Source organism: Hydractinia symbiolongicarpus, chromosome 6 (genome assembly GCF_029227915.1).
Source record: "Hydractinia symbiolongicarpus strain clone_291-10 chromosome 6, HSymV2.1, whole genome shotgun sequence".
NCBI lineage: Eukaryota > Metazoa > Cnidaria > Hydrozoa > Anthoathecata > Hydractiniidae > Hydractinia > Hydractinia symbiolongicarpus.
The window spans coordinates 9,988,416-10,014,171 of NC_079880.1; the positions used below are offsets into that span (position 1 = coordinate 9,988,416).

At 33.2% G+C, this 25,756-nt stretch overlaps 3 protein-coding genes across 7 annotated transcripts; 1 reads left to right on the forward strand and 2 right to left on the reverse strand.

Moving 5' to 3' along the window:
• Window positions 1–605: 605 nt before the first annotated feature.
• On the reverse strand, window positions 606–4,059 carry LOC130647197 (uncharacterized). Of its 3 annotated transcripts, XM_057452970.1 has the most exons (3): window positions 3,740–4,048; window positions 2,590–2,756; window positions 2,137–2,345 (listed from the first exon to the last, which is right to left on the reverse strand). In XM_057452970.1, the coding sequence occupies exons 1-2, from the start codon at window positions 3,973–3,975 to the stop codon at window positions 2,612–2,614; spliced, it is 381 nt and encodes a 126-aa protein (XP_057308953.1). In that variant the 5' UTR covers window positions 3,976–4,048; the 3' UTR covers window positions 2,137–2,345; window positions 2,590–2,611. The 3 variants fall into 3 exon arrangements, with proteins under 3 accessions (XP_057308954.1, XP_057308953.1, XP_057308952.1); XM_057452971.1 differs by lacking the exons at window positions 2,137–2,345; window positions 2,590–2,756 and adding an exon at window positions 606–1,118 and having other exon boundaries at window positions 3,740–4,059; XM_057452969.1 differs by having other exon boundaries at window positions 2,137–2,756; window positions 3,740–4,045.
• A 166-nt stretch (window positions 4,060–4,225) lies between these two features.
• LOC130646944 (uncharacterized) lies at window positions 4,226–25,143 on the forward strand. Of its 3 annotated transcripts, none has more exons than XR_008982795.1 (8): window positions 4,226–4,587; window positions 14,890–15,716; window positions 16,264–16,523; window positions 17,475–19,962; window positions 20,692–20,958; window positions 21,486–21,517; window positions 21,725–21,793; window positions 21,944–22,082. XR_008982795.1 is itself a non-coding variant. In XM_057452622.1 (8 exons), exons 1-8 carry the CDS (start codon window positions 4,570–4,572, stop codon window positions 24,624–24,626), a joined length of 4,434 nt encoding a protein of 1,477 aa, XP_057308605.1. In that variant the 5' UTR covers window positions 4,227–4,569; the 3' UTR covers window positions 24,627–25,143. The 3 variants fall into 3 exon arrangements, 2 of the variants coding, with proteins under 2 accessions (XP_057308605.1, XP_057308606.1); XM_057452622.1 differs by lacking the exon at window positions 21,725–21,793 and adding an exon at window positions 24,591–25,143 and having other exon boundaries at window positions 4,227–4,587; window positions 21,944–22,449; XM_057452623.1 differs by lacking the exons at window positions 4,226–4,587; window positions 21,725–21,793 and adding exons at window positions 6,371–6,507; window positions 24,591–25,143 and having other exon boundaries at window positions 21,944–22,449.
• Window positions 5,898–6,310, reverse strand: LOC130646948 (THAP domain-containing protein 11-like). Its single transcript, XM_057452630.1, has 2 exons — window positions 6,094–6,310; window positions 5,898–6,009 (listed from the first exon to the last, which is right to left on the reverse strand). The coding sequence occupies exons 1-2, from the start codon at window positions 6,308–6,310 to the stop codon at window positions 5,912–5,914; spliced, it is 315 nt and encodes a 104-aa protein (XP_057308613.1). The 3' UTR covers window positions 5,898–5,911.
• Window positions 25,144–25,756: the final 613 nt, after the last annotated feature.

Here is a 25,756-nt window from a genome sequence, read left to right on the forward strand (position 1 = left end):
TTCAACTAGAAATATTTACAACAGCTGTCAAGTGGTGTGACTTTATGGTCTGGACACCAACTGAATTTATAATAATAAGAATATCAAAAGATGAAGAATTTGAGAAAAATGTCATTCCATCGTGTGATTCATTTTGGAAAAACATTATCCTTATTGAATTGATGACACGAAAAAGTGAAAACACCAAGATTGACACCGCTGAATCGCCTGCTGTTAATACTCCTACCACTAAAACGCTTTACTGCAGGGGCGGATCTAGGATTTCTGATGTACCCCGTCGTAAAATGTACTTATATTAGTGACACGCGAAGGCCCACCATGGTTGGGCCTGAGGGGCCAGAAAATTTTTAAACATTGGAGGATCCTAGATTGTCTGAAAACAACATTCCCGCATCTAAATTGTAAATTATTTTGAAAATAAAAAGGCTATTTGTCATTCATACAGCATAAAACGAAAATCGTTACCGTGTCATCTTTTCAACAATGTTGTTTGGTTGCTTCTCTTTCTTGCTGAGTTTCTATTGTTATATATGAAGCCTATGAACTAAAGAAACAAGATTATCTCATATAATTTATAGATGTTAATAGGCCGTTTCGCTCAATATCAGAGCTCATCAGCATGCCTAGGATAACAAAAAATGTCATCCAGACATGGACAGCCAAATAAAAAAGAAGTAAAGAATTAAGATAACAAGATACAATGATGAGGAAAAAATAGAGAAAAATTTAGCTGTCATTGGCATATTTATATTTAAAAAATACAGGATAACTTGACAACTGCAACTATGTTCTACTATTTCTTGACAGTTTTCAATTAAATGATAATGAATATTGCAATGAAATGGTTTGATATGAATAAAAATGAATGCAGGATAAAATGACAACTGAGTAACCCCATAGTCCCTGCAACAGCAGCATGAGATACTGACATTGCTAAAATATTTGATGGACTTAAAGATGGATATTTGTCAACAAATAAATTGGGGTGAGAACTCTAATACTCAGAATTGACAAAAAGTTCAATGCAAGCAAGTAGCCTTAACTGTTGCGTCAAACTATTATCACCTACCAGACATAAGGATATGGAGCTAAACAAGCAATTTCCAGATGATTCGGACCTAAACAGTGAAAAATAAATAAATATTTCTTAGAGAAATTAAAGAGAATTCACTCCTCAGAGCAAAGACACTAAGTTTTAACATTTTGAGAAGAATCAAAACCAATAATAATTCCACACACACACATCCCAGCTAGCTTGTGGCGCCGTAGATTAGTGGTTATGTGGCGCCGTAGATTAGTGGTTATAGCTCTCCTACTCTGTGCGGGAGACAGGGGTTCGATTCCTCTTGACGGCGATTCAACATCACAGCTGTTTCGGAGCGGACAAAAATGCTACGAAAAAATAATTCGATTTACCCTCTCAGTTAAAATAGGATATCTCAAGAACAAAATAAGATTTTTATATTCTGTAAAAAGAATAATAATCTTAGATAAATTGTCCATATTATTAAAAGAAATTTTTTTTTGGACACCTGTCCGAAATTGGTAAATTTAGGCCAAAATTTCTAAAAATGACTTAAAAATTATCATTTAGATAAATGTCTTCCACAAAATTTCTGGAATAAAGTTAAAAAAACATGTTTTTTATGGTCCACAGGTTAGGTTAAATATCTGGAATGAAAATTACTTAATTTTATTACTGTCCAAAATTGTCCAAAGGGTTATATTTGGGCCAAATGTGAGAACTATGTGAAAAACGGCCTTAAGAGCCTTAATATATGCTTAAAGTTTATTTATTAACTGAATAAAAAACATTGCTTTGGATTCTAAGACCATTAAGGATGATGTAGATGAAATATTAGTCTGTCCGAAATTGTCCAAAGGGTTATTTTTGGGCCAAATGTGTGAAATATGTGAAAAACAGCCTATGGAGCCTTAATGTATGCTTAAAGTTTGTTTATTAACTAAATAAAAAACATTACTTTGGATTCTGAGGCCATTAAAGATGATGTAGATGAAATATTAAACTGTCCGAAATTGTCCAAAGGGTCACTTTTGGTCCTAAGGTTTTTCGGGCCAAATATGTGACATCTATATATTAAATAAAACATCATTCAGAGTCGACGGTTTCAACATTTTAGTTTATCATGCTAGAAGAAAATACCTCAAGTTGTGCATAAATATTTTATTTATTATATATATACAAAGCAATCATTTTGTGTTTCTTTATAAACTGTATAAAATAGCACCCAATCTTGTGTTAAAGCCAAGATTAGCTAGCTAGGTAGCTAAAAACATCTTTGATTTTAACAATTTCATCTTGAGAAAGCCCACCAAAGTCTTAACTAAATAAAAAAAAGAAGTATTAAGTTACTTAGCTACAAAATGCAAAACTGTAGGACCAAAAAATAGCTACTCTTTACAGAAAAATATAAAACAGGAGAAGCAAGATTAAAAAAGATAACAATTATCCACGCTTAAAGTTTTACAAGCTGTAAAACAATTTCTTAAACTTAAGGGTGCTCTAATAGCATAAAAATAATAATAAAATCCCTGCAAAATAAAGTAGTTTCCTGTTTTGTCCCTTACCTCGTGCTCTGCCAAACTTTAGCTAGCTAAAAAATTGCAAAGACACCGTTGTCTCGCTTATTCCAACATTTTCGAAAAATTCCGGTTTCGAACCAGGATTCCCGGGTCGAGCAATCAAGTCCAAGGTAAACACCACGCCGCCGTAATTTTTTTGAGAAAAACCATACCTAACAAAACATTAAATGGCATCGCTATGACTTGCTTAGAAGTTTAGATACTTATTTAATTAGACAGAAAAGGGATCACACTACATCAAATCGCCGTGCACCACTTTGGCAACTTTTTCTCCTCTTTTTTAGCGCCTAAAGAAGACTTTAACTTAAAATTTAAGTAGTTTATAGTTTGCGAGACGAACGGTGCACGGTACCGGCCAATAGAACCATGTTTCCAGGCCCCCCATACCAATTTTCAAGTCCGTAGCTAGTAGCGCGGCGTTGCCACGAGGTTGGAAAGATGGTATACTTTCGCCAAAAATAATGTTTATTTTAATTTTGTGTGTTTTATTCGACGAAATAACTCGAAATCCATAACACACATGTATAACATATTTATATATTAAAAAAGAAGAAAAGTAGGTCGTTTTAATACTTTTTATTTCAGTAAAATTAAAACAATACAAAAAAAGTTTCAAAAACTTAAAAAATGATAAAAATACAAAATTTCAAAAAAAATTGTGGAAGCCATTTTAATTTTGTCCGCGGTTTGACCGTAGCGAAACAGCCGTGACATGGGCCAGTGAATGTTAAATTGGGAAGATGGCACACTGTGTGGGCCGTTGGATGTTGCCGGGAGTTGTCTAGTAGAGCGCGGGCTCTAATTGGGTCTGCGTAGCTCAAAATGAGCATTAAATACTCGACTCTCCATCTACGCCATGGCCCCTCCTGGAAATAATAGACAGGGTATATCCCTCGATATTTGTGAGGCTAGCCATGTAAAATATGCACATCTATCTATCTATCTATCTATCTACCATAGATACGGTTGCTAGCTCTCCAAGAGTAATAATCAAAACAAAAACCACGAATACATGTAGCTAGCTAGCTAGCCATAAGTAGTTCATGGTGATGACATAGTGATGTACACTTAATTACTATGGTAACAAATGGTCAGCAAAAATCAGAAATGGAAATTACAGAAAATAAAATCTTACCTCAATGCAACACAATTCTTGGAAGAAACTGATGCAGGAAGATAATTCAAAGCATCTTCATTCACACCAATTTCTCCACAAGAAAGTACAGCATAAAGCTGTTCTGTGTTTAAAAACACATTTTTATTTGAATTTATCCATTTCTCAGAATAAATATTAAATATTTCAATCAATTTCTGCAAATCTTCGTCTTGAAATAATTTCAAAACATCTTCTCTCACTGAACTAAACGCCATGTTGAGCAATGATGTTGAGGAAGATATGAAAATGAAGACTAGCGTGAGCTTTTTGGCTTTTGCAGGGTATTGATTTTTAGCCAATCACAACTTAAGAAAACTTCTGTAATGACCAATCAAATCCTGCCGGTGTTCTTCTCCTGCAAACCCGGCACTCTAGACCAATAAGGGTTAAGAATAACCTCATTGCTCCGGCAAAAACCTGCAGGGCCGGGGGTCCATATTTTTCTATCCGCCATCACGGCAGCAACAGCGGCGGCAATATTATTAATTTTTATATTGATGAGCGCTCAAATGAATACATTATTACACGCCCCAAATATTACTGGTTAGTACTAAATATTTGAAAATTAGATAAACTATACTTGTTATTTTTAAACCCCGTCCTTTGACCCAATTGACGGGGTTTGGATCCGCCCCTGTACTGTATATGTAAAACTGATGATCCAACAGGAGAAATGGTTGCATGCGATAGCTGTGATGAATGGTTCCATCCCACATGTTTAATATTGAAAAAATTGCCTACTCGGAAAATATGGTATTGTATAGACTGTAGGAAATTGAAAAAGAGAAAAAAAGACACATAATGCAAATATGATGAAGATTTATGATGTATGTATGTGATATACAAAAAGTATTTCAGCAATATAGATATATACAATCTCGATCTTATTTATATACTATACTTTCACCCAAGTTAGTGAGTGCAGCACAAACTATCACAATTAGCCAGTGTTGATGAATGCGCCTCATCCTTTTTATTTTTTATAATTCTCAGTGGTAATGTCCCTTTCAAAATAAGGTAACGATTTTGCATCAAACCGATAACACGTTCAATATGTATTCTTACTGAAGCTATTTTTCTCGAGCTTTCAACCTCCTCAGCTGCCAATTGCTTTTTTCCCTTTGTGAAAGATGGTACAATAAGTTCAGAAGAACTGCCGGCAGCAAATTCATCTCTCAAGGTAAAACCTCTGTCTGCAAGGATCTGATCTGAAGGCATATGGTATTTACTCAAGTGGAAGCCGGATTCTCCTGTGATTTGAACGTCTGATGCACGCCCACCATAACATTTTGAAATAAAATTAATTGCACCAAGTGGTGTACATGATATGAGCACCTTGATAGTACAATGTTTTTTGTACTGACTGTACAGTTGAGCTCTTGCTAACAGTGATGCTGGAGATTCAACGAATATTTCGAAACAATCAATTATAGAGGTCAATCTTGGAAATTTTACTTTGAAAACACTGGGGATTGTTTTGAATATATTATCTCTGTCTGACATTCTTATCATTCCTTTGAGCTTCTTGTACATAACATCTACCCATGTCCAAAAATATTCAACAGCGGTGGAACGACTAATATTAACAATGTAGCATAGCATATCAAAACTCATATTGTGTTTCAATTTGATAATTGTTAATAGGATCTGGTCTTCAGCTTTCAATCTTGTGGGTTTTCTTTCACTTTCGGTACATAAATATGTGAGTAATGTTTCAAATACTTTGAAACGCAACCCGGTTAACATCAAACACTTGCCCAGGTTTCTTCGAATTGAAGCAACACTCAAATCAACGGGAAGATTTGCTCTCAGTTTTCTATTCTCAGCGCGAAGATTATCCATTTCTCTATATAATTCCTCCCTCTCTGACACAGAAATTGGGGAGGCCAGCGGAATAGTACTATCACTTTCTGGTGATTGCATATTTTCCAGTTCCAAAGGTGAATTAAGATCTTCAATATCATCAAGATTTTCAATATTTTCATTTGTTGTTGATATATTTTCTGTCTTGGCTTTTTCTGTTTCAAGGTCTGTGACTAGCTTTTTTCGAATGACTATGAAAAAACATAATAGGTTTCTTATACTTTTGTCAACATTGAAAAGACATTCAAAGTGTCAAGTGAATCCTACCTGGACGCCTATGTAGTCTGCTTATTGATCGATGTGGTGATGCAACTTTTTTCCACAACTCAAAACTTTGAAAACAGATGGTACATAGTCAGGATGGCTTGAAGCTAACTCTCTCTTTCCTAAAAAGAGGAAGAGTAACAACACTTAATTCATTTATATACATTTACATTTGTGTATGTACTGTATAAACATGTTATACTTACCCGAAATGAAATGTTCAGAGCATACATAGTGGTGTTTTGATTTTGGTGACCATAAAGTTCCTTTGATTGGATTTCCCAGCTCATCAGTTCGAACACGATTTATTGCTGTCAGCCACAACTTCCTCTGTGCCTTTTTAGCTGGAAGAATGTAAAATTGCAAGTCAGGACGACTGTTGACATTATTGGTACAAGAAACAACACAGCAACTCTTAGGCATCTCCCTTTTCGCTGGCGTGCAAGTCAGAATGTTTTTCCCCAATTCAAAATGGTAGCAAAAATTACGTAATGTTTTTACGCATGTCACGTGATAATCCGGAGCGAAGAATAGGAGCTAATTACTTTTATTATGCTAATAATAATCAGACTTGAAAAAGGTGTGTAGCTAGCATCCTTGTCAGACAGTCGATAATCAAGGTAAGAAATTTGTTTAGTGTATTTAAATGTTTCTGATTTTGTGTTGTTGTCGTATTTGTTCAGATAACATTTATTCAATATTCTGGATATATAGCTAGACAGGAAAAGAAACCTCCCAATCAAAAGAGCATTTAGCTGTCTCTTTTCTACAGACTTCAAGATTCAGGTTGTAGGTATTTGAAGACAACAAAGTTTTAAATTTCCTAAAGACATGTAGAATTCCCACGCTTTCTCATAACTCAAATCTCCTCAAATTCAAAAAATCTTCTCCTCAAATATGCTCATTTTTTTTTTTAAATTTAGGTTTTTTTAAATTTCAAAAAAAATTTGGCATTTGTTTTTTTATACACATATATAGCTAGCTATATATATGCTATTTTTTATATTTATTTTGAACCACCACAATTTGTGGTTCTGTGGCCCGCAAACATTACTTTTTGTTGTTGTGTTTTATTTGAGGCAAACTTTCTTAGTTATCTTTTGTAAGAAAATATTAAGATGGCAGTGTGTGCAGGTGTGGATCTAGCCAATTTTTTTACTATGTCACAGCGTTGAACATAAAAAACAATGCTGGGGGCCTTGGCGTGTTCTACGTCATTGCTTCAGTTTTATGTACCCTAATCCGCCAAGTTGTTTTCTTCAACAAGTGACACAAGGGAAAATATCAAACCGTATCATTAAGTTTTATTCAAGTCTTAGTAATACATCTTCCTCCTAAAAGATATTCTTGTACATTTTGATCGGCAGAGTTGAGTTTCTTCAGCATCTTTCTCGTTATTGTACCTAAAAAGTATAAAACACATTTTTGAATGCTGAAAGTGTTTGCCGCATTCTTTGTACAGAAATGCAATCAGCGATCGAAAAACAGGTGCATTGTTTATTACAGTCACGGTTGATCCGCTATGGCATTGTTTTTTAAACCAATCAGCTTGATTTTTCAAGAAATTAAACCAATCAGGATATTTTAAAATCAAAACAAAGTTTTTTAATCAACGTGTGAAGCGAATTAAACTTTTTTTGATATAAAGTCAATTTTATTTGAAAAATAAAATCACTAAAAAGCTTACAAAGCTGACAAAAACAAATGATACCGTTTAGCTTGATGCCAACTTAAAATGTCAACATTTTACGACTTTTTGCTAACAAAATAAAATTAATTTGTGGACAGTAGTAATAAGTAGAAAGGATACCTATCCCTCTTCCTCGCCCTCATCAAAAATATTAAAGAGGAAAAACTGGTGAATTTAGTTTACTAGACAGTCTTTTTCAGGAGAGTCGTGCAATCGCACATGCACGCCTTGGCACACACCTAAATCGTTTCAGGCGTGTGATTAATCGCACGCCTGAAAAATAAATATGGAGTTTTCAAAATCAACCTATAAAATCCATTTTGTAGCGTGCCATGGCAAACCTCGATATAATTTTTGGACACTCGCCAGACAAAACTACCGATATATTTCCGTCTTGGTCGGACACTTTAGATCTCAGAAATTAAGAGTCCTGGTCCTTTTAATCCACGAGCAAGCCTATTCATAGCCAACCTGACCATCGTAGCTAATTCACCTACTCCTGACTTAAAAGAACTACATAGACATAAATCTCTTTTGCCTGGCCCCTTCGTCGTTGGTAACCAGGTCTTACCAGGAAATCCAGCCATGCGGTTCTTAACTAATGCGGAGGTGAACGTCGACAGAGCACGGATGAAGCAAGTCTGCAAATATGCACTTACAGGTGGAATGAACATTTTATCATGGATTTAATTGTACATAATTACTTTATTTGACAAAACAATTGAAAACCATAGCAGGTCCAAATTTAATGGATTTTTTTCTTTATGCTTGTAATAACGAAGCCCATGTGCGGTATAATTTTTTTTCTGTAAAAATTTTGTAAAAGTATAGCTGAACATTCTGAATGAATTTTGAAGTTTTATTTAAGCCACGTGGATAAAGATTTTTAATTCAAAAACAAAGCATATTTTTGCCTATTTGCTTGTGATAACCTGAAAAATATACAGGAAATATAAAAATGACAGTATAGTCATGCATACTATTTCGGACATGTAGAAAAGGAAGTTAAGATTGAGAGAGTCGCCATACCAGTAGATGCTTGATCATCGTGTTTGGGGTTCACGATTTAAAATGTCCCCAACTTTTCTACCGCAAAATGAATGCGCAACAAAAATAACCTCGGAGCCCGTATCGCACGCATTACTTGATTTACACATGCGAATCATCGCACACCTCAAATATTCCTGAAAAAGACTGACTAGACTTTTGATATCAGACAAACGCTAGAAATTAGTTAACAAAAGATGTAGTATCCTGACACAACATACAGCTAAATTCACTGCAAAATTGATTAAAAATGCTCTTCTCAGTCCAATATTTTGCACGTTTTGATTAGCTAAGATCATAAAAAACATTCTAGCCGCAGTAACAAATAAGGAGAAACACATAGCTTAGCAAAAACAACTAACCTTAAAGCTATTGTGCAGCAATCCTTGTTTGTTTTAACACGGGCAGGAAAATAGTACTCTGCATGTTAATTTCTTTGGATTAAACAAAAATCAACTTGTTTTGTAGCACGTCAGGAAATGGTAACATAGAATTACATTTAAGTTCCTCTAGCAATTTGGCATAAATTTCATGTATCCCATCAGAATTTTTTCATTTGAAAACCAACTTCACACGCTCTCGCAAGCTATTGCAACCCTTCTTGATAACGGAAAGATCCTTTCGAACTATAATCTTTATCAATACCTAGAAACAACCTTAACATGGTTTGTGTGCTATGAAGTATATGGTTACAGTCTGACATAAAATAGATTAGCCCAACATCGGTTGATTGAATTCGCGTTGTGAGGTATGTCATATAGTAGATAGGGCGAAGCAAACAAAGACTTAGATTTTCGTCCCCGAAATTCCGGTATAATTTGAAAACACCGCGATTTATTTCAAAAATTATTTCTTGTGAATCGATGCGTAATATTAGCTCATTTTTTTACTATGTCGCGTGACAGGGTTGGCATAGTCTAAATCCGCGCCTTGTGTTCAAAGTTTTTCAGTAATAGCAAATTTGGACATTTTCTTTCATCAGTAATTTTAGACCTGTTAAGGGGTGTGCATTCAAACTTTATCAATGCATAGATGTTATAAAGGTTAATTGATTAACATAAATTTTTTGCCAAAATGACACTTGTTGCTTGTCCCAGGCGTCGTAAAACTGTTAGTTAACTTGAAATCTAGCTTATGTGGTGTAGCTGTAGTTATTTGTTAAAGTATGATTTTGTGAACATTTGTTCTCTGCATTTTAAAAATACCATTATCATTTTTATATTTTAAACTGAAAATGTGTTAGCTAGCCTATTTATTAACACATTTTTTTAATTTAAAAGCATTTTTGTTTGTTTGTTTATTTTCACTCCAAAGAAACTTTGTATTCGAATGCTGTCCCGTTTGAAAGTACGAATTTGAGTGAATTATGTTGTTATTTTGTATCACATGGTTTGTGATGGTTGCCAGACAAATGTAACAGGGTGACCACTCCTCCTTAAAATCCTTAAATAACCTTAAAAAAAGAAAATCTCCTTAAACGTACTTAAATATACTTTAAAAAATTGAAATTTTAGCCATTCTTTTTAATTTCTCCTTATTTCTTATTGTTTCTGATCGTAACTTTTTTGGAAATGTGTTCATGGATTGTTCATCGCATGTTACCTGAAATCCTATATTTTCTATCTTTTATTTTAATTTATATGTATATTTTTATAATATGTATAATTTTAATATATGTAACATTAAAGACAGAGACTAAAGATTAAAGACTGTTTTTCTCCTTAATTATCCTTATTTTTTTCTTTTTTTATTCTCGTTCGCAGCAAAATATCCTTAAAAAATGTCAATTTGTCTCCTTAATTTCCTTAATATCCAGTCTTGGTCATGAATATTTGCACCCGTGTGCGGTGGTACGTACGCCTACACTAATACAGGCGTGCGATCAGTATCGCACGCCTAGCTTATGATTTTGGCGTGCAATTATTACATTCAGGAGAGCAGCAGCGCAGGGTTTTTGAAGCATAGTAGTTGGCAAAAAAATTGCAGACGTAATTTTGTTGTGAAATTTAAATGAATGGTGTTATTATAAAGAACATAAGGTATAGAGAACATTAAAGTCGTGCCCTTTCCTTCATGCTGACACTCTTATGCTCGGCTGGTGCATTGCACTGAGACTCGAACGAAAGACGGAGGACCATTTGGAACCATGCCACAAGTCAGTCCGACCTTCATCGTCACAGAGAATACTGCGAGAAGAGTGCGCACCCATGCAAGTTAAATATAACCAGAACATGGGAGAGGTTAGGTGTCCTGTACCTTATACAGCTTTCGGACGAATGTTCTCGTAATAATGCCAAAGAAAAAACATGTTCAATAAAGTTTAAAAAATCTTTTTAAAAGGGGAAAGAGAAATCAAATATGTTTAGTAATAATAATTGAAAAAAATGTATATCGTATTAAAAAGAAGTCCAGAAGTTCTGTCTCCCACACGACATAGCAGGCAATAAGTCAGCCCTGCCCTCGGTTTTGTGAGAAGAGATGTTCTGCGAAGACTCTAACAATTGAGTCTCCGGTACAGTTTTGCTTTGCATTGAACTGTGCCTGTGACAAGCATTTTCGAAGCATGTAACCGGCTACTTCTGCGATATTCAACTTAATGATGCCATGATAACTATTAACTTAAGAAGTACACCATCGGGAAGGTAGGTCAATAGGACTTGTACTTCATTTCCATTTGTCATCGTCTTAAGGAGAGCAATACAAGGTTAATGACGAAATTTTTTGCCAGCTGAAAAACAAAAATAATATTGTCGACGCAATACAGACACAAAACATTTGAAATGTATCTCACGTCAGCAATTTTAATGAAGGTGGGTATTTAATAGAAATACATTTTAGAGATACATTTTAACACGGAAGGACAATTATGTATTGGGTAAAGTCTGGGTAAGGGATTACTCTAAAATAGCTCAGTTCTGCTTGGCGTGTGTACGAAGTAGAACAAGGCATGTGATAAAGAGCACGCCCGAATTTCACATGACGTGTGCGGAGGCGTGCGCGTGCGATCGCACGCCATTCATGACCAAGACTGAATATCCTTACTTTTGTTCTCATTTTATTAGTGGTCATCCTGTGTAAACAAAACAAGAAACTCCAAAAACTCGGGCATTCAGGTGATAAAATTTATTGTCTTTGTATAAGTCACACACAGACACGCGGAAGCTCCTTATTATTATAAGGGCAAAAAACTAAAGAAATTTGGGGTTTAAAGGTATTATGATAACGTCATCAACCCGTCTTTTCTGAAATGGGTGATATGACACAGCTTCAGGGAACATACCAAATTTTATCCATCCAGTCCGTAGTCACCCACAAGGAAGCTGACTTCAATTATTTCCAGCCCTTTCCAGGATAGCCGCTTCGCTAATTCTAAAAATACTATTGATGTCAGTCTAATGCATAGATGTTGTGTTGTAAGGTCAGAAAAGTTAACAAATAAGATGTGACATCAAAGGAAGAGAAGAAGTCCTGTGGCTTAAAGATTTCCGCCATTAATCAGTAAAGTACTGAACTCTGAGGTGGACATTAAACACAAATAATCTGGATGGAACGAAATCATTGAAAATTCCAAAATTTTAAAATTTAATTCTCAATTTTTATTGTAACCTTAAATCATAGCTAACTTAAATTACGTACTTATTTTCTCTATAAGAACAATTTTATAAGAACAACAAAAAGACTGAAAATTGTTAAACAATAAATTTAATTTCCAATAAATAAACAAACTGTCTTAGAGTTGTTTGATATCACTATTTTGTGTGATGTTTTGATAAACTGTTGTCCCAGCATACAAGCACCAATTGGTGGGTGGAGAATTAAAATTCCCCAGCTAAATGATTTCAGCGATGGTGCTGAAATCATTCGAGTCAGAAGTGCAAGAAATAATGTTATGCATGCAAGAGCACTAACTGTATCACAATATAATCAGTTATGGAACAACATAAAATGTATATTAACAAGGCTTGGGTACAACATTGCAACATTCAGGATTTAAAATCTGGTTGTTTAAAAGATTTGAGTTGTTAAAATTGAAGTCACAAAACAGAGATTGAAATTCAGAAAATCGATGTAGAAAAAAACGAAGACAACATCAAGCCAGCTAGAATCAATGAACACATCCACTTCGCCTGTTAAAGACACACAAACACACTCATTGCATTGATACATAATTTTTTAATAATTTTTTGAAATTCAAAAATAAACAATAAATCGAGAGGGTGCTGATTGACTGGAAAATGGCAAAAAGATTGCAAGGAGGTAGGGGGGAAAAAGAGCCAGCACAATATACACTACACTTTAAAAATTAAAAGGTTTGTTTGCATAGACATCTCATAGGCTTCATTTGAAATTTCAAATGATTCTTTGTTCATGGTAAATTGCCACATTTTTACCATTAGCAAAATAATGGCACATTTTGATTCATTATTACAAAAAAATCAAAAAAAAAATTTGGAAGTTTCAGCAGAAAAGTATTGATTACGTTGATTACAAGACCATTCACTCCTAGTATACTCACTAAGGAAGCAGTGTGACTTCCTTCATTGTTTTTAGCCAGCAAGTTTTATATACTTCTGCTGTTTTGAAATTTATACAGCAAGTTATTCTCCTCCCAGTTAAAATAATGAAAAAGCAAGAAAATTTTTATAACAAATTTTAGTGTTCTTTTAATTGAAACTAGATGGACATTTGAAACATTGAACAAAAACAAAACAAATACAACATATTGACAACGTTTCGGGTGTTCATACACCCATTTTCAAGTCTTCAGTATAGCGCTTTCGTAAACAATGGAAAATTATGCCTAATTAAATAAATACAACGGTGCTGACCTGATGTTATTATTAAGTATGGGATTATCACGCAAGATGAAAAGGCTCTGTTTGATTTCAAGTGAGAAATGGCTATTCCCATGCACAAGAATGCTAAAATTGTCAAGAGACGGAACGTAGTTGTTGCATTGTTTTAGATGGTCCTTAATAGCAGATTGTTGCGTTGACAACGATTTTTTACCTGTTAATGGTGGAACACCAAGGTGCTCGCTTATTCTAACTTTAAGATGTTTCGATGTCTCACCTATCTTTTATTGTTTTTTTTTCTGCTGTGTTATATAAAAATCTTAACCCTTTAAACAGATTTTTATAAGCAAAAATCTCTTTGATTTAATTACACTTATACTGCTTATGACCATTACCGTTAAATTAATTCACATAGTTTTGTTAGTTACTTAATTTAATAGTAATAGTGTTTCTGTGGAGGCAGTAAAATTATTATGGACAAATTCTCATAGAAGAAGTTTTATGACACAAGAACTACAAACATCTAAATTATCAGGTTTTAAAAAAAACTAAAGTTTTTTTTAAAGTTTAAATTATATAAGAAGCTGACCATGCCAATAGCTTGTTTTTCTCAAACCCAGCCATGGGAATCGACAGTAGCGTTCAGCAATTATCAGGTCTAAACGTTTTTAAAACGCTTAGCCTACTCTATGAATTTTATAAGAATATTTACTGGTTAAGTTAATGTAAGACCAAGAGTTGGCTAAAATATTGAAGTTGTAATAATTGTTTTCGAAATTTTCTAAATAAAATATCATAATTTTTTTTTATTTCTGGCTTCTTGCAAATAATTATAATAGAACACCTGGCTTCAAAAGTATTTTTGTAAACATAACAACAAGCACGCAAGATATTATTTTTTATCATTATGATCAAGAAAAAAACAGTATTAAATTGGAACTATTCCTGTCTTGGATACGAGATTAACGCAAATAACGAAAATGTCAATCTTAATGATATTTCTGATTCCGACAGTCCTGAATCTGATGATGAAAATATTTGCTTTACTTAAACACTTAAAACAATATTGCTACGTTTTGCTGTTTTAATATTATATTATATTTGAACTTTTGATATTTTGCTGTTTTGTCTTTATTTTTTTTGTTTTGATAAAAAAAATTATGTTTTATTTATTTTTAAACGTTTTTTCGATCAACCAATCAACTTCCATCAAATGATAGTTAAACAGCAAATTAATTGTTCTGAAAGATACATAGTTATATGCAGCAATAATTTATAACATACGTAAGTTAAAAATGAGTAGCTTCAAAACTTCAGTGTTCCTTACCCGTCAATACCAAAATGTTTGATATGTATTTTTATCATTTGACTTTGTTTAGAAGGATTATTTATAGTCAGATTACATTAAAATTGCTGTCTCCCTAATATTTAGTTACTTAAAAAAAACTGATAAGTTTTTTTTGTTATAGGTAAAAATTATGGCCACTGGAGGATCTACTCACCAAGCCTTGATTGCAAAGAATGAATATCAAATCAAACTGGTCACTCTTGTCAATGAATGTGGGGATCATTTACTTTCAATGCTGCATGATCAGTCTCGTGGTAACATGCCGAGAGATGAAAAAAAACTATATCTAGCGTTATTACCATTTAGGAAACATTTAAAACATTTAAAGAAGGACCAGTTAGAGATTTTATTTCCAAAAAATAAACAAACTGACTCAAAGTTGTTTGATATCACTATTTTGTGTGATGTTTTGATAAACTGTTGTCCCAGCATACAAGCACCAATTGGTGGGTGGAGAATTAAAATTCCCCAGCTAAATGATTTCAGCGATGGTGCTGAAATCATTCGAGTCAGAAGTGCAAGAAATAATGTTATGCATGCAAGAGCACTAACTGTATCACAATATAATCAATTATGGAACAACATAGAATGTATATTAACAAGGCTTGGATACAACATTGCAAAGATTCAGGATTTAAAATCTGGTTGTTTAAAAGATTTGGAGTTGTTTAAAATTAAAGTCATAAAAGCAGAGATTGAAATTCAAAAATTTGATGTAGAGAAAAATCAAGACAGCATCAAGCAAAACCAAGATGACATCAAACAAAATCAAGAGTCCATTAAACAAAAGCAAGTGGATATTGCACAAAATAAAGATCATATCATCCAAAATCAAGCTGACATCAAACAAAATCAATGTGATATTAAGCAATTACAAAATGAATTGAAAACAATGTTATGTGCTCCCGAAGCATCCCAATTAAATGAAATTAGAAAAGATCTGCCTAGGTATATGTAGTATTTTTACACAGTAATTCACCAGTTACTATTTGCAGTTTGCAACTAGCATATTTGGCTCACACACAAAAAGTTGGGTATTATGCTATAGATGTCTATCTGTACTAATTTTACACAAACTAATTTTTATGTGTCCATGCAACAAAAGTTTATTAGTTCATGAAATTTGATATATCCAGAAATTACATGGAAAATGTTGTTTGCCTGAAAATTAATTATATATGTGGAAATATACTTTTTTCAAGAAACAAAAAAAAAACTGTTTTCTTATTATTTGTGGAAATTTCCACTTGCTCGAAAATTAGTACATTGTGTTATTATTACAAATACATTTTCTATGCACTGTTTTATAATGCTGTAAAGAAAAGATTCTACCTCAGGTTATTTTAACAAATTGGGGATGTGCATGCACAAACATGCGAATTAAGACAGCACTTGCAAAATGTCTTATTTAAGTGATTGAACACCTGCTGCCCATATAAATACATATACACATTATTTTACAGATACATATTTACCAAAGGCTTTTTTATTTTAGTTTCACTATGTTTAAAAATCACCGGGGAAATCTTGTTGTTCAATTCGATGATGACTGGTCTATACAATGTGTACAAATCAGCATTACTAAAATCTCTGCAATAATTTGGAAAAAACTCCAGGAGAATGATGATTACATTGTAAGAAAAGACGAAGGAAAGTTGAGCTTAATAATTTACAACCTTAACAAAGACTATGTTAGTGATTTGTCAATATCGTTGATCAATCTAGAACAAGAAAGTCAATCTGTTTTTATTCAAGGTAATCAGCACTTTTGTTTACGTTTTTATTTGAAGAAGTGAAATAATAATGTCCTTTTAACCTTCGGAAAAACTTGAGAAAATAATCCAAGAATCTGTATGTATGAGTTGCAATTGTTATTTGCTGTGCTAACTAACTGGTGGTTACTTCAAAATATTGCTGGTTACTGCTGGTTCCTACTTTTAGGAAAAGCCAACAAAAATATCATTTTCAATGCAGGACTTGTCTCTTCTTCAGATGTATTAGTACTAAGAGGAAGTAGGTACTTCCAAGCAATTCTAATTGTCATCTATTAAGAGCTGTGCAAAGCAGCAAACCTGATAGTAAATTTGACATTGTTTTTTGTTGTTTTTATCAAAATAAGGGGGAATAGGGGGGGAGGGACTCATTCTTGTATATATTAACAAGGACTGTAAAATTTGTTGCTTTATCTGAAACTAAAGTCATTGTAAACCCAAACGGAATAACGTCAAAATCGATTTAAATTCGAAATAAGTATGAATGAAAAACCATTTTCTATATGTGAGAGAAGTGCCTGAAGTGGTGAAAAACAATCTATAATTTCTGATTTTTATGATACGTGTTTGCAAAACAAATGTTTTTTGTTTATGAACATTTTGAGGTGAATTTTTAAGTATTTTTTTTAAGTATAATGAGTATGGTGGGATCCAATCCTGAATGGCTCTTCTTCCCTTCTGAATGTACCTAATAGAGTGGCTAAAGCTTCTGTGCCTGCCAACCAGCAAAGTGCACTAGAATAGAGACTCAAACCTTAAATTACATGATAACAAGCCAAATGTGCTTCCACTGAACCATGTTATTGTTAACAAAAGCAAACAAAATTATCAAATTTTTCACATAAAGCATCTTAAGGTGAAAATTAGTGTTGACATCAAATGTTAAGACACACTTAGTATTAACATGGCAATATTTTTCTTTTTTTATTTATAGATATTTATTTAGTAAGCGCACATAACTGCACAGCTGATCGTTTAAATGTTATAACACACAACAGTGGTATAATATCTAAAGAGATAGAGACTATTGTGAAGACAGAAACAGAAGAGGCAGATGTGGAATTTATATGTGGTGGAAGCAGACAAAGAATGACACATGTGCAATATAAAAGATTTGAAAGAGATTACAGTCATCGCTTTTTTACTATCAATGACAGGTGCATGGAAGAACCACTACAATTCCCCCCACCAATATTTAATGAAACAAGTTCAATATTCGCTCAAAGAATAAAACATATTATGGCCAAATCAAAACATCGTTTATTCACAATATTTACACATTACAACTCGAAAGAACATATAGAATTTTTAAAACTAGATAAACAATTTTCTTTTAAAACTGTTTCTGATACTAACAGAATCTTATTTTTTTTACCCAATACAATCATAAACATTAGGTGTACAGATGCAACAAATTTATTAAGTATACAAGAGGAATTTGAAGCTGGTGAGGAGGATATAAAGGCACTATCTGTCATCAATAAAGAATATATTGGAAAGGTTAAGTTGTCAATGGTGAACGTAGTAGCTGCTCCAAATTTCAAACACACTAAAGACACTAACATTTGTGTTGATTGTGAGTTGCTCTGTAACAAAATTTGGTCTAAAGATGATAGTGTTCTGAAATTCTTTTCAAACATTATACAGAAAGTGCAATTAGAAAATAGTCAAGATGATGACAAAGAACATTATATCAGTATGGTCAGCAAAATTATGTGTTTTATGGCAACACGGAAAGCACTCTTTTCTGTTCCTTCACTCAGTGATAACATTAATGATCAAATAAGCTCACTGATATTGACTACCCAGCAACTACGTATTTTGTACGAGAAATCAAAGAAAAAGATCGTATATGGTCCCCTGGGTAGTGGTAAAACTATCTTAGCTTTATCTTTCTTGGAGTTTGTTTATCAAATATCTGAAACCAAATCTGTTATATACTACGTCATTTGGGATGATAAAACATTACTGAAACAAGACGTTCTAAGTCATGTTAATAATAAATTTAGTAACAAGGCCAATGTTACCATTGTTGTGAGAGATGTTGTGGAACTAGCAAAGGATTTAAAAATGGTAAAAGTACCAGCACCATCGCAGTTGCTTCTTTCATTGGTTAAGAAACATGCTGATGAAAAGGTACATGTTATAATAGATGAATTAAATGGTGAGTTGTTTGATATGCAAGAATCGTCATCGCTGGAACATTATTTGGAAACTGAGAACAAGGTACAAGATTTCATTTTCGTTTTCTTTCCACAATCAGTGGAAAAGCACAGAACATTCATTTCACGCAAATTTATTACAGAGCATAACAAATATAAATATAAAGAAACAGGAATGAAAGTATTTAAGCTGAACAGAGCAATGAGAACACCAAAAATGATTTTTAATTTTTTAAAGGCTTTTGAAAGTAAAGCAGCTGATGTAAAAACAGCTATTAAGCTTCCTGTTCAAGAATCTCGACTAAAAGATGTGGCAGTGGCATCACTGGATGGTTATGATAAGGAGAAAGTATTAACGCAACCACAACAACAACAAGAACCTCAATTAGACCAACAACTACACCAAGCTATTACCCACACAAGAGCCCCTATAGAAGAAGGTGAAAGTTTTGAAGTGCCTGTTGATATTGATATTGTTGCAGCTTCTCTCAATGATGAAGATCTTTCTGAAGATGTTAGAACTGAAATAAAATGGGTGTTTAACTCTGCAGACATAATCGGTCATAATATCAATGGTAAAAAGCCATTATTAATACATCCAGAAATCCAACAAGTAACGGAAGAGGAAGTTATTCCATTGTTGGCTTTTGTTTTGCAAGATACTTGTTTGCAAGGTGTTACCAAACGATTGTTCCTTTACAACACCTTACACCAAATGACTGTTTTTTACAAATTGCTGAAACTGTTAAAAATGGATTTCTTTCGCTATGATGATTCTACCGATTGGAACATTCTAACAAGCGACAACACGATAGTTAACAATCTTTCACATTGTGCAACCTATAATCTGCTCACAACCCCACAGGGTAGCCGTGGCATCGAAGCAGCTGAATGTGTGTGCGTAATCGACAAAGACGACTATAAGTTAAAACATTTGACGTTGGAAGGAATGTCAAGAGTGACGCAAAATCTGATCCTTATTTCAACATCAAACATCAGGAAAGCGAACACGTTAATGTCATCAACTGGTCACATTATTAGTGAACTTTTACCTGGATACCTAATTGAATGTGGCATAGATCGTTTTGAAGATGACAACAATGAGATTCCATTCACAAAGATTTCAAGCGACAATAAAATAATTTTTAGAATAAACACTCAGTCTTGGCAATATGAAGAAATGATAGAAGATAGTAAGGTTATTGATTGCCCTAACACAACGCCAAACATCTTAAGTGCAACTGAAATTGTTTTTAATAGGTAAGATAATGTCACGTAAAATTGTAAGGTTTTGTTATAATTGTGAAGAAGTTTTATTTAAATAAAAATAAAACAAAACGGCAAAGTTTGTTGTTGCATAAGTTTTTTCGGGACTTTTTTTGTTTTTTGTTTTAAGCAATAAATAAAAAAACACTAAAAGACTAAGCAAGTTTCAAAAGTACTGGGAACTGTGATATCAAATTTATGTTTTCTTGTTTAGCACAGTCTTACCTAAATTATGCTGTTGAAAAATGTATTTTTTTCTTCTTAATATCTCATTTTCAGTTCTCGGGGCAATAATCTAGAAACACACAAAAGCGAAAAAACTGTAGTAGCATGTTTTATTGATATTGGCAAAGGAACTTATGAACCCCCTGTAAAATCAAGTCATAGAAAAGCAAGCCTAAATACTTTTAACAACTCTGAAACCTTAGCATGTACTTACAATTAGGCATGAACATACTAATTTGAGGGACGGTATTTGTATTGAATTTTGTTTTCGATTCATGGGTAAGTAAGTTGGTTGTAATATGCCGATTGCACAATATTTTATTTTTTTTAATTTTCAGGAAATGATTTTATCATTAGAAAGCTCAGAATGTTACAGTATTCCTAAGCCTGTTTTTAATTTTTTGACTGCAATACAACCTCAATGAATAACAAATAAAAATGCTTTCTTATGACCCTGTCATATTTTTATTCAACTTTTGTAATTTATTTTCGCTTTAGTCTTCATCCTCCGAAAATCGTTACCAACATAAACTGTTCGTATTTGTCAGACACTTCATGTAAATTAACTTGGAAAAAAGAAGGATATAGATACAATGTTAAAGAACAAGACAACACAGATTCGGTTTGGATCCTTAAAGCTAGTAACATTACCTCAAACATGTGTGTTGTTGATAATTTGGTGATTGACGAGACATACAAATTTTGTGTCAATGCTAGCAACCTTATTGGCCAATCTGATGACAGCATTGTGTTCTATCATCACTTGTAAGTTTTTTTTAACCGTCACTTGTACGTAAAAAAGTTTTAATAACCTAAGTTTTGCGAAAACGTCAGGCGTACTTTTAGTAACCACTCTGGTGTTTTTAAATATTGACAAGTACTTCTTCCAGAAATACAAGTTTTTTTAAGAAACTGGTTTTGTAAGGCAGGCTTGATTTTTCTTAAAAAAATCTTCCATTTGAGCCTTAAAAACAATTTTGTTATATTTTGATATATTTCAGGAGTGTTGATTAATCTTTATTTCTTGAAGAGCTGTATTTGCAAATGTTATTTAGTGATGGACATTGCATTTTATAAAAATAATGTAACAGACCCATGTGTCGATTTTTTTCTGGAGAACTCATGGGAATGTATTTTTACGATCTGATCAATTTACGAACACATTTTGTAAATAATGTGTTTTTACATTTTTTTGCAAGTAGGCAAATCAAAATAATTATTTTATGTTTAAAAATGTTTAAGTTTTTTACGTTAAAATTAAGTTCTTTGATATTAATTGTTTTTATATTTAGTTTTCCAACCATTCCAGGTGTCACATTTGCAGGTATTTTTTTTTGTCAATGTGCCAATTTTTTTAATACAGTTGTGGGATTTAGCATTCTATTAATACATTAAGAATAGTTTGTCGACCCGAACAGTTTAAGATAAATTTTCATGATGTCTGTGATTAGTTACACATATGCTGAATTTAGAATTTTGCATCTTGTGTGTAATCAATTCTTGGTAGCTACCACTCTTTATGTTTATGTAGCACAACCACTGTAATAGTTCCACCGAAAGTACACCAAAAGATTTTTTTCCAAATAGCAATTTAATTCAAGTATGAGTTCAATTTTTTGTTTTCGAACTTTCACTGTTTTATTTATTATATTTTGAAATAAGCAATTATTGTGTTATATTTATATTTATTGTGTTATAATTTTTATAAATCTATAAATTCACAGTTTTAAGTACTTACCATTAATTTTAGATATCGCGAAACTCATTTTAAATAACGACATATTTGAAATGGAACGCTTGCTCTTCAAATACCCAAACATCGTCCACATAAGGGATAAACATGGATCATTATCGAGAGGTCATCGTGAACGTACACCATTGATGTGGACGGCATGGAAAACCGACAATTCAGCAATGGTGGAAATGTTGATCGAACATGGTAGTGATGTTTGGGCAGAAAGTATTTTCGGACGAAACAGTTATCATTACGCTGGAATGAACAATCGTTACAGAGTATTAGACGTGTTATGTCGACATGATGTGACATACATTAACCGTGGTGATTTTAACAACCGAACACCATTTTTCCGGACTGCATGGTTTGGTAATGTTGAATGTGTTAATATATTGTTACATTATGATAGCGTCGATGTGACGATCAGAGATACAAATGGTTACAATGCGTATGAAGTTGCGGGAAAATATACGAATGGACACAACCGTAAAATAATAAGACAGCTGATCAAGGACTATGAAGTAAGTGTTTAAGTTTGTTTTTTTAAATTAAGAAAAAGGGTAAATTTAAATTCTTTTTTTAAGTTAACAATTATAATAAAAAAGAATAATTAAAGAAATATTTGATAATAAATTTGTTAAAACTTAATAATAAAGAAAAATAGTCGATTGTTAGCATAAAATAGTTGTGTGTATCACCAAGCTACGTCCAAAGAAGTTAGCTAAAAACTATTGTTGCATTGACCTGCAACCCCTTACCAAAATATTTAGACATTGGTAATTAAAGATCCACCTTTTCGGATGTGTAGTTAGATAAGCAGCGGTTAAATTGCACTGGATGCACTTTCTAACGAGTCTACTTTACGAAATAATCTATAGCGGGGTCCTAAAACACCCGAAATTGAGAAAAATGGCCATGCTGACGTCGGCAACAATTAGCACATTTTAAGTGTTGGGATTTATTAAATAACCTAAATGTTGACAAACTTTAACAATTTTAAATTGCGTGAATTTGTATGAAAATAGCCTGTACTATTATTTGTGGGGACAACCTACATTTTGAATTGTAGCTATATTTAAGCATAAATATACCATAATTACTCTGCGGTTGTTGAAAGTTAAGCTGCCGGCAACCAATTTGAACAGACAACCTATGGCTATTATTTAAGGAGCTATAGTTGTTAATCCGTGAAAAAAACATGAATAACGTTCATCGTATAATTCCGCGCATCACTGTTTTCTGCATTATAGCAGAATTTTTTATGGATCTTTTCTCAACGAATCTACAACGGACATCAAGTTTTTGTATCCATGTTTACCGGCCTTTGCAGTCCGCCCTCAGCTTGTTTTAAAGAAAAAGATTTTGCCAAAAATTAATTGCCATAGCAAAACAAAGATATTTGCTGTCGCTAGAATTAAAGTCGGCGATAGAGTACCTTTCAAACAAAAAGACCCCTACTTTTTCATAGTGGTTATACACACTTGGCAATTGGAACGTGACATGAAAGTTGTTATAACTTCAGACTTGAAAACCTAACTACCATAACCTTTCTATCTAACTATTGCTGAAGCACTTCTGCTGCTGCACCGTGTGACCCATATATTGTCGTCACTTAATCTGAATTTTTGACAAGATACAAAACTTTTTTATCTATTTTTTCAAAAGAAATACTGATCAAGGGGTTCTTGTTGTCTCAAACAGAAGAGGCGATGCAGGTAAATTTCGCTAGACAACTATTTCCCGATCGATCCAGGTGCACTGTTCGTCGTAAAACCGAGTTGCGAAAGCTTCGTGTTTACTACCAACCATTGTGAACAAAAATAATACAGATAAATTTAAAACCGTTAAAGATTATTCTTATAATCAAGCTGTTGTAAATGTTATAAATATTGAAAATATAAATCTGATAGAACATGACGGGAGGACAGATCTGTGCCATGTGGCTAAATGAGTGGCTACAAAGTTGGTTTTACCACAAGAACCTGGCATCCATGTCATTTGAAACGTGTCACCCATGTCATACGAGGGAATTGGATTGCCGAAATCCCAATAAATTAATTTTTTTGTTTCACAATCTTATGTTACATAATTTGTTCCACGCCCTCAGTTACATGTTTTGTTCCACACTGTCAAGTTACATGTTCTGTTCCACACCCTCAAGCTATATGTTTTTTTGTATCACACTCTCAAGTTACATGTTCTGTTTCATACCCTCAAGTTACGTGTTTTTTTCCACACCCTCAAGTTACATGTTCTGTTTCACACCCTGTAGTTGCATGTTTTGTTTCACACCCTGTAGTTGCATGTTTTGTTTCACACCCTCAAGTGAAATGTTTTGTTCCACAACCCTCAAGTTGCATGTTCTGTTATAAAAATGACCACATTTAAGCTTACAAGTGCTTATAAATAACATGGTTATATAAAAAAAACATTTAGGTAATTAATAATTATTATCAGTGCTACTTTTATATTGTTCCGGCTGTTTTTTATTTACAAGATGTGCGCGCATGTGCAAAACTCGAAGAGTTCTGTAAACTTGTGGGGACATTATCATCTATGAGTTTACAAATGTAATACACAGAATAAAAACATAAGAACAGAATCAAGTTACGTGCGAAAAAAATAAGAACGAGTGAAAATGTTTTGTTTTTTTTATTTTTAGAGAAAGAAGGAATCCTCAATCCTCCAATCTCAGTAATTTTATGGATATTGCAGATAAATTTGTATTTATTTGTAACTCGCCGTTTTAATTTTTCTCCACAAAAACTTTTTCGTGTAATATTTTAACATGTAATATTTGTTACTCTCAAAAACTTCGTCACTTCGACATTTTTTTTTGTCCGATTTGGTATAAAAATGGTCAAACTGCCAGTACTCTGCGTCCGATTAGCTGCAGAAGTTTAACTTTTAGGAGTGCGTGTTATTTAACAATGAGTTTATTTTAAAAAAATTTTATTTGTAATCATTTTAGTTGTTATATAAAAATAGTTTTAAGTATATAAAAATAAAATGTCTGTAAACACGCCCATGTAGGAAGAATAAAATATGTCATGTGCTGAGTAAGGTCAGCACCAGAAGAGATCATCGAGCGAAGAAAAAGGTGACGATATGTATACGTAAAAAACACAATGGCATGACCGTGACTGATTTAAATAATTATATTTTATACTATATTCTATATTTTTAATTTTTTTCTAAATAAATGTTTTTCGTTTCGTGTCTTATATTTTGTGTTCCGAAAGGTACAGTTATTGAACTTGTTTAAACCCCAGGAGCCTATAAGCAGACTTTTTTCATGATCTACAATCTTGCGCGGGACAAACGGAATTTTTATATCAAAATTTAAACCTTTAACATGTATTCTTCTATTTTTTACAGCCCCTCCCCCAACCTCGTTCCCAGGGAATTTTGCCTGTTGATAGGTTGATAGCGGCGAAAAGTTGGCCGCTTCGTAATAACGGCTCAGGGGCCACAAGACCCTGGGACGAGGTTGCCCCTCCGCCCTAATGTTAAAATACTGATACGGGGTCCCCGGAAGAAATGGAGGAACGGTGTTTAACACAATTTTACTTGGATTACGATTGTAGTTTATTAGAACATATATTTTGCAAAATAGCACCTTAATATCTAGCCCAAGGTGTATTTTGTTCTATTATATTTTCAAAACTGCAAAACTATCACAAGTACATGAAATAATTCCATCAGTGCAAGTGTAAATTTTTATATCGCATTATCAAGCCACCATCTTTACCAGGACATACCTTCCTAAAAATTATTTTTGTTGTTGGATATATATCGTAAAACGGAAAACAGCCTTTTAGCGAGAAT

Excerpts from the sequence above, each read along its gene's own strand:
- LOC130647197 (XM_057452970.1), bottom strand. The coding sequence starts at position 3,975 with ATGGCGTTTAGTTCAGTGAGAGAAGATGTTTTGAAATTATTTCAAGAC. Across the intron at positions 2,757-3,739 it reads AAGAATTGTGTTGCATTGAG|GTATGGTTTTTCTCAAAAAA; the intron begins GTAAGATTTTAT and ends ATGTTTTGTTAG.
- LOC130646944 (XM_057452622.1), top strand. Across the intron at positions 19,963-20,691 it reads ACTGAAATTGTTTTTAATAG|TCTTCATCCTCCGAAAATCG; the intron begins GTAAGATAATGT and ends TTTTCGCTTTAG. Across the intron at positions 21,518-21,943 it reads TCCAGGTGTCACATTTGCAG|ATATCGCGAAACTCATTTTA; the intron begins GTATTTTTTTTT and ends CATTAATTTTAG.
- LOC130646948 (XM_057452630.1), bottom strand. The coding sequence starts at position 6,310 with ATGCCTAAGAGTTGCTGTGTTGTTTCTTGTACCAATAATGTCAACAGT. Across the intron at positions 6,010-6,093 it reads CTCTGAACATTTCATTTCGG|GAAAGAGAGAGTTAGCTTCA; the intron begins GTAAGTATAACA and ends TCCTCTTTTTAG.